A 12,917-nucleotide genomic window follows, 5' to 3' on the forward strand; every position below is an offset into this window, starting at 1 on the left:
CCAGTTACATCCATGTATAAGTTTGAAGAATACAGAATAATTTTATGTTGCTCCTTCTCGCCAAAGAAGGTTCTGGGAGACAAAGAATGCTTTTAAAAGATTTTTATCGAATAAAAGCAGAGAAATGATGTTTAAAAGACGATAAAAAGCTTTCTGAAGTCTTGCCAGTCAAAGCTCAGATGTCTTTTCTGGCTGGTAATGTGAACATGATCTCAGGATCTGATACCGCTTCTCAGTTCCTGGATTCCACTTTTTAATTTGGAAGTGATACATGTTTCAAAATGACTTTCATACTTCTATTAAATTAACATACAGGAAGGCTCATGTCTGTTCTGAGAGCGCGTGCAAAGCTCTGGCTAGGGGTTCATTTCAAATTCGTAAGGAAAGGTCTCAAGCTCCTTTTGGATGCCAATTCTGGCTTTTTTGGTGGGGTATCTCTTTTACTTTAACGTCGGTTGCTCCCACTTAAATTGGTTCACCACTCTCCATGTATGCCTGCCTTCCACCCCTATCTAGTCTTGCAAGTGATTTCTTCAGATGACATTCTTACAGTATTCTAATCATGGAGAATATTTCCAAGGCATCTGAACTGTTTGGCTGATTTTTTTAAAATCAACATGACACAGCAAACCAATCTAGAATACTTCAAGCACGAAGATGTATGTGAAGCTGCTTGAGGTGAAAATGTATTGATGGTTACTGTTGCAGGTACAAATTGCATGTCCACGTGTGCATGGTTGCATGTGAATCTGTAGCACGCTGAGAGGGCTTTTACCTGGAAGACAAAGCTAAATTTGGATGGATTATGGGTTTTTCTTTTTCTTGATATACAGGTAGAAATGGATATTGTTGAAAAACTTGTGAAAATGGTACCTTGTGAACATGAAGACCTGCTGAACATCACTCTTCGGCTCTTACTAAATCTCTCGTTTGACACAGGCCTGAGAAATAAAATGGTGCAAGTTGGTCTGCTCCCCAAACTCACTGCGCTCCTAGGTATGTTTTGTTCCAACACAGACGTTTCAGCAGGGATAGCAAAGCTGTTTGCATCATGATGTAGTGTGCCTAAAAATTGCTGAGTCGCTTCTCTCTTTGCCAAGGAACTCTCACCACACCCAACTTTTTATCATTCAAATCATCTTTCCAGATGAAGGTTTAGATGGAAGTCTAAAATAATGCAGTTCCCAGTAGATTTATTCCTAGGTTCTCTTAAGCTCTTGAATGAGTCTTCTGGTCTTTAAAAATAGCTTTGATTGCTAACTGAGAATCATTTGAGCTGACACATGGGTGATGCTTGTAATATTAGAGGAACACCTAGGAAAAATAGCCAACCACTTCAGGGAGCTTAGCTGATGAAGCTACCAGCTACCTCTGGTTTTTATGAAGCTGGTTATATGTTCTGCCTCACGCTACCATAGTGGTCTAAATAAAAAGATCAGAAGCTTCCTAGCATTGTCAGCCTCAACTCTAGACAGTACTGATTTTTAGACTTCCAGCTTGACGGTCTAATTTATGTTACGATCACGTGCATACTTCTGATGCAAGCAAAACTTTTTGTTGCCTATAGGGGAAATCTATGGAGACAATAAGGAGGCCAGAAAAAGCAGAGGATTATCTGATCACTGTTGTATACTGGAGCTCTCGAGATGGAGCTTTTATTACTCCCTGTATGTTCTTTGGCTGATGCTATCTAGAAGCTGCTCCGTTAGATTTACAAAAATGTTTAGTATGATTTGGCTGTAAGGATTGCTGAGTGCTCATTTTTAAGTGGGAGTTGAGGATCTTGTATTGTGGAGCCCTAAATGCATAAAACACTGCAAGACATTGTTTAAGTTTTCCGTGATATGTTGGGTTTGGGATATATTCAGTCCAACGCAGCTGGTGTATCCAGATGTAATGGAGCAAGTGGAATGCAACAGTGAAACTGAGCTTTCTCTTCTACCTTTGTGTAGTCTCTAGGGATTATTTGCTTTCTCAATTTTACAATCAGCCTCAGCATGGCCTTATTGCTGTTTAGTATACAAGTTAATACCATGAACACTTACACTGATTTGGAAACCCTAATCCTGTCAGTGATTAATGTAGTGGCTATCTGATACATTCTGAAGTTCCTTAGATCTTTCTATGCTTTCTGCCTCACAATCATGTTTTTACTTAATATCCTCCCCTGGGCTGAGCTAGGAAGAAGAAAAATGGCATTTGGAATCCCTCTTTATACTTTTTTTCCTTATTCTGGTGACAGTGACAATTCTCAGAAAAGTAGACTGAGAAGTGGAAGCTGGTCAGAAAATATATTCTCTCTCATCTGAGGGGGGTCTTGCTAGGTAGTCTGGTTCGGCTTGGATGATGGCTTCTGGGTACGAGTCACCCCAGGCAATGGCATAACTCATATCACCGAAGTCCCTGCTCCCAAGAATCCCCCATTTGATACTAGAGTCAGACTAAACTCAGCAGTTAGATATCTGCTCTCTAGTGTCTGATTCTAATGTGGAGAGGAGAATTTCTCTTCAAATGCCATTTGCTTGGACTTGAGCGTAGGCCTCTTCAGAAAATCTGGCTGCTAAAATCACAGTCTGCTCCTGAAGTGGCTGTTAAGGTGATCTACGGCAAGTTTTGCTAGCACAGACAGTGAAGCTTCTGGAAGTACTTGACTGCGTGGACAGTCCTTCTTCCCTTGAGTTGGAAGATTTCAACCCATTTTTTTGTGGTTGGAGGCAAGTCTGCAGTCTGACCTATCTCCCTCGCTGTAGAAACATTTGATAATTATTTTGTGGTGTGCTAATTAGAAAATGTAGGTGGAAATATTGTCAATTACTTTGTTTTTTTAAGTCAGCTCTGTGATTCGCGAGACCTGTCTTGATACGGCGATTCATATACTTCTCCAACTCATCACTTTGTGTATCCTGGCTCAAGGAAGGCTGTAACCTTAATAATAAAATAATCGTGTGCCAGGTGCCCCTTTTATGCAGGTTACTTGGGCATTAAACACACATTATTCAAGTCAGTACCCTTCGGCTTACATTTGCAGGTCACCTTAAAGTGCTAACACATCTCAGCAGCTGTTGACAAGTTACCATACAGATCCTAATGCCAAGAGGTCAAGTTTGTTGACTCAGCCTACTGAAATTTAACATTTGTGCATGCTGTGCCTTTCAGTCTTTAGCTCTGGGTTTGAGATGAGTATAAATTAAGCGTAGTAGGTATTTAAGGGGAGAGCTGAGATTGCAAGGAAGGAAAGGACAGGATTTGTCAAGCAGAAGTTTAGGACTTAGCGCTGAGATGACTTTCTTCGACAGTCTGCAGTCCTGGAGGATGTGCAGCTTTGCCAAGCGACTCGTGGTGGCTTGGGAGCAGGAGGGCTGCAAACGTAGTTTGAGTCTGAAAGTGGAAGAGGTGGAATGGCTTCAACTGAGCTAGCAAAGGAATGGACCGAGTATGGCATGGATATATTAGAGAAGGACAATCATCTTTGCCCCTCTTTCCAGCATGTTGAGGCTGCTGTTGAAAGCACAGACACGAGAAATTCTGCTTAGTTTTGTTTCCATTTTAATTAGCCTTTTCTTTTTAGTAGTGCCAGTGCCTGCTTCCCCATTTAGCTTTGCCAGTCAACACTACTTGCTAGTTTTCGCGGCTTCTCTTCACAAGTCTGAAGTATTGTATGTGACAAAACTCCTCTTGTTCCCTCCAGACACCCAAGTTAATCAACTACAGCTGATCTTTGTTATGCTCAATCTCAAAGAACTGGGTGCAGTTGAGGGAAATCTGGCTTCAGACTTGCTGATCAGAAGCTGGAGCAGAGCTGTGGAGGCCTATGGGATATAGCCTGTTGTATTCAGGTTTTTCCATACATGAGCTACTTGAAGAGGTATGGAAAGAGATTTTGTTAATTGTGTGACTTCACTTCTTTAATAAAATCTTGTACTTGGTGGTCACCAGGGTCTTGCTGAGAACTTTGTGCTGGTGGCCTTGCTTAAGTACTTAAAAATCGTTTTTAGTGATCTTTCTTTTTTATACATTCACCATGTAATTGTTTTATGTGCCAGAAGTGTAATTTCAGTGGATTAAGGTGAGAATTTGGGTAAATTCAACAAGTGGTTAAACTACTTGCTTTCCTGAGATGTGAAAAACCCAGATTCAGTGCCTCTAATCATCACCTTGGAAAGAGAGACCAAAGCTGTACGCAACAGAATATTGTGTGGAAGCTTGCTTTGCTCTTGCACTGCTCTCATTTTGCTCTGCATGGCATAATTCATGCGGAGTGTACGAGTGACTTGCTGCAAGTACAGTAGAGTTTGATGGCTAGTCTATTTGCTTGTGGAAAGTATTGTCATTGAAAGGGTGAAATGTAGAGCTGAACTTTTAAAGAAAGGATCTGAATTTGTTTTCTTAATCCCTGTGAGCATTCTTCCAGTGTTGGACAAAAGGGAAATGTTACCCTTTTTCATAATCCTAGCCTTGTGTGATTGGTTTCTAAAGTAAATGCCCTGGCAGCAAACAGGAGAAAAACATTGTCTACAAGGAAGAATAAAATAACTTCTTGTCTGGACCAAATCCACTTTGTTTTTCAGTTAACTGGCCAAACCAAATGCAAAATTTTTAGTACGGCTCTTAAATACATGCACAGCTTGTGATTCACATTCTTCTAATGAGGCTGCTCTTTTGTGTTGTGTCTGAGTGGTTTCTTAGCGTTTGTGAAGTGAGACAAATAGTTCTCCATTCTCCATGAGAACAGCAGGCAGCTTGTACAACAGAACCAGTTGAGTGCTGCTGTTTGTGTGATGGCAGGCTGCAATCTCTTCTTGGTGGACTCCTGTTCAGAAGAAGCTCCTGGCAGTAGGTGTGGCAAGCACTACTGGGGTTTGTGTGTCCTCCTGTGTGAGGTGTTCCTCTCCAAATGATAGAAATGCTAGGGAATGGTGTGGAAGCTCTTACAGTGGGAGCTGTGCTGCTGCTCAAGAGGTAAAATGAGCAGGGAAGATTTCCTTGAAAGAGTAGCTCTGGCTGCATGCAGGGAGCAAAAATTTTGTGTTACATGCGTTTGTCCCTTTGAGCTGCTGGACAGTTCTTAGGGGTACTGAATGCTTATTGTCTTGAAATGCCGCTCTGTTTTCATTCACTTCACTTCCCAGCGCAAGCCGTGTTTAAAGAATGAAAACCCAATATGCTTTGAAGTCAGACAAAAGGATCTTATCATGGTTGCTCAGAATTATAAGCTGTTTTTGAAAATCAAGATCTGATGGAACACAGAGATTGGTGAGCTGAAAAATGGGTGGGTTGCAAAACACTGCGAGTTACAGATCCATCTCAGATGGGACATGGAGTGTAGAAGGGTTATTCATGGGGTTGTGTTACACAGTGCCAAGGTGTTCCCTCTCAAAAGGATTTCAGATTGTGAACGTCTCGGGTTATGTTTTCCAGTACAGATTACCGTAACTGAAAGAAAATTGCCTTTGTGGATTTCTCTTTAGCCAAGAAGTGTTTGTTATACATTGCTCTGAAATACAGTGTGATCAGTCCTAAGTAGCAATAGTAGAGTTTTGCTGGTCACAGCATGTACTGAGCCTGGATATTTTATTAACGTGAGGGTCCTGACCTGATGCTCTTCAAGTCTTGAAACACCAAGAAATTATGTCAGCATAGTGGAAGTAATAGCCACCTGATCTTAGGTAGAAATCTAAGGGTTGTGCAACAGTTTGCAAACTCCAAAGTAGGTCAGACTTTCCCTGTGTGTGAGTTCTTTATTTGAGCTGAAGGTAGCCAGAGCAGGGTGTGACTTTGTCAGTCTGAGATTTACTGAAGAGTGTTTTCACTGGATTCACTGACAGATTTTTTTAAGAGAGTTTTATTTTTCTAATATCAAATTTTCTGATTTTCTGGAAACTGCTGAAATTCCTCTGATATTTTTCTGTTCTTTATGAGTTAAGTTTAATGAGCAATCAAAGAATTGCCAAATGGTTGTATGTTGGTTTCTTAACAATCAGGTCTTGATAACGGTATGCAGCCAAGGCGTGTTGTATGTTGACTGCTGTTTAAAAACCCAAGTAGTAGTTTGCTTTCTAATTAACGGAGTGCTGTGGTTTTTTTAATGTTTGATTCCTTTTATGAAAGTTTCTTTTAAGAAGGCTTAAAGTAGATGTGTTCTCTTTATGAGTTCACTTGGCCTTTTTGTAATGAACTTATTATGGAGCTTCACACATCTGTTGGAAAATGGAGCTTCTTATAGGCTACTGCAGTGTTTTTTCTGGTTTTAATAGGCCTCGTTTATCCTGTAAAGAAACATACATTTTCTTACCTGATCAAGTGAGCAAACAATAGGGGTCAGATGTGGCAAAGACCCTAACAAAAAGCACATGTCCAGCCATCAGGGTGAGGTAAAGTCATATCGGGATTGCTTGAAGTTATTAATGGCAGTAAAATTTATGCTTCCTCCTGTTTTCCCAATTAAATTGAGAAACCTTTTTTTTCTAAGGTGGCTCTGTAGCAGCTGGTTCCAATCCTTGTTGTGTGAATATTGCCTGGGGTGTCTCCATTCCTTTATAGTGGAGGCTGGCTGTAGCACATTAAGTAACAGTTCAGCTACAGGGACCAGTCTGTTGGAAAGTAGTAATTATTTAGGGATTTATTTTAATGGTTGCTTTTTTTTATCATTTGTGGTAAGTATGGCCATCGTTTTTAAAACAAACAAAGTAACAAAACAAACAAAAACAACAGAAAAACCCTCTTTAGCATTGAACTTCTAATTTCCTATTAGATGTCCAAATAAAAGTAGCATGTCTAACTGACTTAAGGAGAGTGGGTGACTTAGATGGGCAACTTTAGTATTACTAAAGAAGAACTAGCTTCAGACATGGAGGAATATAAAACGAAGTAGAGATTCTTTAGTATCAATACTGTGTTTGAAGCAGAAATAGAATCCCAACTAACTCTATTTTTATGCTAAAAGCTTTCCCTATATCCCTACTTTATGCTACTGGCAGATTGCAGTGATTTATCAGGAAGGAATAACTGAAATTTTTATACCGTTTCTGTATTTGCTTGCAAGTTTTTAAGAACTATTGTCTAAGACTTTTGACTCTATTTTAGTACTGTTGAGTTAGAAACAAAGTATATTGCAATTTTATAGCTCTTACAGGTGGAACATTGCTGATCTTAATACTAAGCCTTAATACTTCAGGTGAGTGGAAGAAGAAACAAACTTCATGGGAGGTGACTGAAAAATAGAAATGCTTATGGCAGGAGGAAGGGCAGGAGTGGAGAGATGGCAGCAGTCTAAAGATGAGGAGGCTGAGTTTCTGGAAACTTGCAAATCTAATGAATGCAAAGGAGATCCCCTGAGCCTGTATTTCTACTGTGGAGCTTACAATATGTGACTGCTTAATTAAGTGAATTATTTTAGTTGTTTCTTTGCATAATTTCAAGAGCAAGTTAATAGTTCTCAGTAGAAAGTAACCTAGTCTTCTGCATGAACTGTTTACATCTGAAAGCTTTAGAGAGCACAACTTGGATGCCTAAAGCATGACAGAACAGAACCAACCAACTCTAGTTTCCTGGAGAATCTCCCTAAGGATTGGGCACTTCTACTCTTAGAATCAAGAATCATTTAGGTTGGAGAAGACCCTTAAGATCATCAAGGCCAACCATCTACCTAGCACTACCAAGTCCACCGCTAAACCATGCCCGTAAGCACCACATCCACACGTTTCTTAAATACCCCCAGGAATGGGGACGCGACCACTTCCCTGGGCAGCCTGTTCCAATGCCTAGCCAATGTTTCCATAAAGATGTTCTTTCTGATATCCAATTTAAACCTCAAGCAAGGTAAGTTTCAATAAAGGATATATCTAAATTTAGTAGCATATAGTGTACTACTCAGTGGCTGTGCTTTTTCTCCTTGTCTAAGTAGCAATGCTGTGGGTGAGGAGCTTACTGTGTATTTTTCAGTCTGTTTTGTGTAGAGTTCAAAGCAAAGAAATTGAATCTAGTGCTCCAGATGTGCAGCTTCATTTTTGTCTGTAGCTGTAACATTAAATAACTCAACCAAAATTAGTCGTTTATTAGTTCATTGGCTTAGAAATTACTGTTATAGTTCCTTCTTTGTTTCCTAGAAAAAAAGTGTATCCATATTTCAGATGTGGCATGTGCTTAGCTCTTTGGGGAGGGATGGGGGAAGGGAGGACACAGAAATCTGGATTTTAAGGTAGGCTTATGGTAGGAAACGAGTTTCAAACACAAAGGTGGCACAAGAAGGGTTATTGGTAATTAATATCATAGCATTATTTACATAGCCTAGTCTTTTTGAGTATGAGCAGACTTGCAATTTCTTTCAGGTTCTCTTGATAAAACAAAGTGATATATCCAATATGATTTATATTTACATATGTAAATCAAACCAATGTGTGTCTAAACCACACGTGGAGCAACTTAGCACAACTGTTGCAGAGTTGATTGCAAGGAATTGTACCGGACAGAAAAATTGAGTTACCTTTTTATCACTTCCCCCCCAAGATCCCTATTAATTATGATACATATGAATGAATGAACTCTTAACTTCAATGTAAATAAAGTTTTGACAGCAGTGTGAGACAGTGTATGGATAAGATGTTCAGTTTGTTACATTTCCATCCGCCTATATTTATTATTTGCCTACTGTTGTAACAGCTTTGACTTAAGAGTATCAGAATTCGAAGCTGAAACAAAGATTCACTCTGTCATTTTAAGAGGTAATTCTTTTAGGTTCTGGTTTTGATTTAGTGTAGTTAATGTTTTGCACGTGAGTTGGATAGGGTATATTTCATATCTGAAGTGCAGACATTGATGATTCCATTAGAAATGATGGCTACTTGAATTACTGATACTCTTACATTTGAATAATTTAATCCATAATTTATATCCTCATTGTTACTTTAGCATTTGAAAGCTGAATGCTGCTGCTGAAACTCAAATTGGCATTTCAGTTTTACAGCTTCAGGGTTTCTCTTTTGTTATTGTGGAGCGAACAGAGGATCTCTTCATTTTAAGCTCACAAACTCAACTATAATGTTAGGACCAGATCTTGTTATCAAGAAATCATTTTTTCTTTAGCTTCTGCTACTGGTACCATTCGATCTTTAACCTCAGTAAGAATGAAACATAGGATTCAGGCACTGGTCCACAGAACTGGCACATGGCTTCTTATTAATGTTCAAAGGCTAAAAATCTGAAGCCATTTTGAACTCAGAACCCATCGTGTATTTATTTCCCTCTCTAATTTGCAGAAAACTAGTTGTGAAAACAGCCCGAGGGACCTGATATTTTTCCATCCCAGCTGCTCCAGCTGAACTACAGCTGCAAAAAAAATCTAAGTATTGTTTCTATAAACTGTTGAGTGTATTTTATAACACAATAATTCCCACAAAATCAGTAACTGCAGTTAATGACCGGTTTGTTAAGGCATTAACTGCACTCAGCTGGGAATGACCAATTTCTCTGGAATGGCTGTATAAGAACTAAGGATAATTCAGTAACACTTTCAAATAATTATTTGGTTAATTAATGGTAAATTCTTTTGGAAATCCTATCAAAGTACTTGTGACCCCCACATTTAATATCCAATGAGTTCATTATGATTCATGTTTTATTGCCATAAATACCAGAAGAATCCATAATGACTAGGCCATTATTTTCCAGGGCTGCCCTTGCTGCTTTAGGCCATTTGGCTATTCCACCTTCAGTCATAAAATGCTTGATGCTCAAAACTACTAGCGTTTGTAGGCCACAACTTTCTGGCACCCCACCAAAACTTTGGTGATTTTTATGAACGCATTTGGCAAAGACCTTTTTTCTTTTCTTTCTCTTGCTTTTTCTGGTTAGGGGAATAATCGATGCCTACTGTACCAACCCATAAGGAAGTCTTTCTTGCAGTGTCTGCTTTTTCATGTGTGGCCTTCAGCCATGGTCACAAATAGCAAAAAAGGTGTTGCTTCTGTGCTTTGGAAAGTTGTTCTTTGGCCAGGTACTAGGCAAGGTTTGAAATTTTTGCAGCCGTGTTTCTAAGTAATGGCTGACCTATGGCTTTATTCATCATCATTCAGATGAGTGTAAAACAAAACAAAAAGGTGATTTTGGTACTGGCAGGTTCAAGTCATAGTCAATAACTGGCAGTTTATATTTTTGGGAATGAAGCCCCAGTGTAACAGGATGGCATTTGGCTTATTGGTGGATTTTTTCAAACAGTCTGTCACTTCCTACCTTTTTACACCATCTTTAGCCTACAAGATGATGCTTAGTGTTCATAGCATTGTAGCTGTTGAATCTGTTCTCTTCCTAATTTTAGACAAAGTAGTTATGCACAGTTTCCAGTCAACTTTCCAATAGGCTCTATGCTTCCTAATTAAGCATGATATTAACAATTTGCTTTAAATCATTGTGACTGTTCTAAAGAACAAGCCCCTCTTGATTTTCCTGAAGCGTTTGATTCTTTGGATCATGAGTTGCCACAGTTTTACATAAGAACTGATAGAAGTGGGAGGTTTCTGTTTTTTTCCACTAAAGTGCTTTCACAGGGAAATTTATGACAAACTTCTGGAAATCAGCCTGAAATTCTGTCCTTTCTGTGAAATTAAAAGGGAAACAAAACTTAAAGAAAATGTCTATACCATTAAATCCTTAAGAGCTGGTTAGCTGCACACTGTTTTCTTTAAAGTTTAGTTCTATAGTTTTTCATCTCCAAATTAGTAGAATTAATTTTTTTCCTGTTTATTCACTTGAAAAGGACTTTCTTGCTGTGCCCGTGAGCATCCCAAACCCCCTCCCTGTTCCCTGAGTTGCCGGTAGGACGAGGAAATTTGGGATGATGGGTCAGTTAACTGCGGAGCAAGAAAATTTAAATTTGGCTCTTCTTCTTGAAACTATAGCTGTCTTTTCCTTCTGTGTGTCATGAAATCTACCATATGGAACATGCTTTCGGAGACTGATTTAAGCGTTGGCAAGTGACTTCATTCAGACAAAATAAATTGATTTGAGTTTTAAGTATTTTTCCCACTTCAGGTTGAGTGTCTAGGTCTTTTTGATTTTTTTTGGTAATCTAGAAGCAGAAGCAATGCTGTCACTGTCTGATAGCTACAATATTCTTTGGGCATCGGAAATGATACTGTAACATACTGGACCTATGAAAAAAAGGGAAAGAAAGAAGAGTGCATATTGTCTTTCCCCAAAAACAGAAGGCTTTGGCTGCTACTGTGGCTGTCTTATTTTCAAATAAGCTAGTAGTATTAACAAATACCAGGAAATAAACTATGGTTGCTACAGAATGTAAGGATTTATCTTAACTGATGCTCTATCTTAGCACAAATGAAATTTGCAAAAATAAGGGGGGGGGGGGGGGAACATGAAGGGTAGAGGCTAAGCAAGTATAAAGTAGCATCATTCTCGTTGGCTGCCTGCCAGTTCGTACCCACTGAAGATCTGGCCCAACTTCCCTCTAGTCTGTTTTCCATGTTACTGGGGAGCCAACTTTCCTCCCTTATTCTGGTTTACCTTTTACTTCACGTAGTGTTTCCTGCACTGCCCAGTGAAGTGTAATTGTAATTTGAGTCTTAAATTTGAGTCTTGATGTTTGAGTCTTAAATAGAGGCATGGAAAGAAGTGTTAAGAGCAGTGTAAACAGCTTTTCCCTAACCCCATGAAATTTGAGGGCATAATTTACTCTTTAAATTTTTATATTTGCTTAGGAGAAGCCTTTAGCTGTATGCATAGTAAAGCGTTTTTCTTTTTCCCCATGCAATTGTTGGATTTACAATGTCACTACAAGTTGATAGGTAGGTAAGATGACCAGTCACCAGAGAAGCACAAAAGACAGTAAACACTTCATTTTGTTTGCTTAAAACAGAATTTGTATGCTTTAGCACATGCTTTAGTATGGTCTTTGCTTTTATTTTAATAATAGCCTGATCAGCTTTCAAAGTTGGTCATTATCCTCTCCCTAGCTGATAAATTTGTGGAAGGTTGAGATAAAAGTTGTGGGTTTTTTTTTGTTACCTCTCCCTCTCCCCCCAGTAGGTGATCCACCAGAAAGATCCAAAAGGTCAGCTATGTTTTTAGGAAAAGAATACTTCAGGAAAGAATACTTCACTGTTGTATAGCAACTGCCAGAATGGTTTCATGGGTTTTTCTGGTAATTCAATTTTGAAAAAAGACACAAAATGTGCGTTCTCAGGATAAAGGCATTGTATTCTTGCTGCTTAAAGGAAATTCCAGTTCCCAATGATGTATGCAGATGAAAAATTTAACTGGGTTGGTTGCTGTTTTAGATCTTGATGCTTTGCCAAAGCATGAGAGAGATGGTCCAACTTAAGTATAAGTGGGAGGTAAGATATTTCTGAGCTGTATGAGACCTGTGAATCAATTCTGAGTTGGTGACCTTATTACATACTGGCCTAACTAATATAAACATTCAGTTGTATGTGTTACCCCATATATAGCCAGTATCCTGCTAATACGGGGCTAGAGAAGAGCTCAAGACGGTGCTCAGTCCAAATTTCAGCAGAGAGTCAGGACCAGGCATATCTATGTTTTTCTTAGCAAGCATTTATGCATTTGTCTAAGCTGTTTTTATAGTCTTCCTGTTAAATACTTCATAGCCTACTCATGTAAGTTGCTTTTTTTTCTTTAGAATCTTTGGTAAGCATTAGTGTGCAAATAAAATATACTATTTTCTTTGAAATGTATGAAACACAAGGCACCCACAGTTTAGGATAATAAAACAATCAGTGTGTGATTTACGTGAAAGGCACTGGTTTCCTTCTACAACACTTTTTAGAGCAGTAGTTCTTATTTATCTCTGTGACATTGATGCGTTCTTTGGTATTTCACTTTGAGACAAGCTTATCGTTTCCACAGGAATATCCACAGCTAAATCAACGTTACATTTGGTATTTAAT

At 38.9% G+C, this 12,917-nt stretch overlaps 1 protein-coding gene across 2 annotated transcripts in view; it reads left to right on the forward strand.

Moving 5' to 3' along the window:
• Positions 1-12,917, forward strand: part of KIFAP3 (kinesin associated protein 3) — a 69,316-nt gene that overhangs the window by 13,165 nt on the left and 43,234 nt on the right. For both annotated transcript variants that reach the window (XM_040566147.1, XM_040566148.1), the window contains exon 10: positions 834-996. In XM_040566147.1, the coding sequence (XP_040422081.1) occupies positions 834-996 (163 nt within the window). The remainder of the gene's footprint in view (positions 1-833; positions 997-12,917) is intronic.

This window comes from Cygnus olor, chromosome 8, assembly GCF_009769625.2.
Source record: "Cygnus olor isolate bCygOlo1 chromosome 8, bCygOlo1.pri.v2, whole genome shotgun sequence".
NCBI classification, from domain to species: Eukaryota; Metazoa; Chordata; class Aves; order Anseriformes; family Anatidae; genus Cygnus; species Cygnus olor.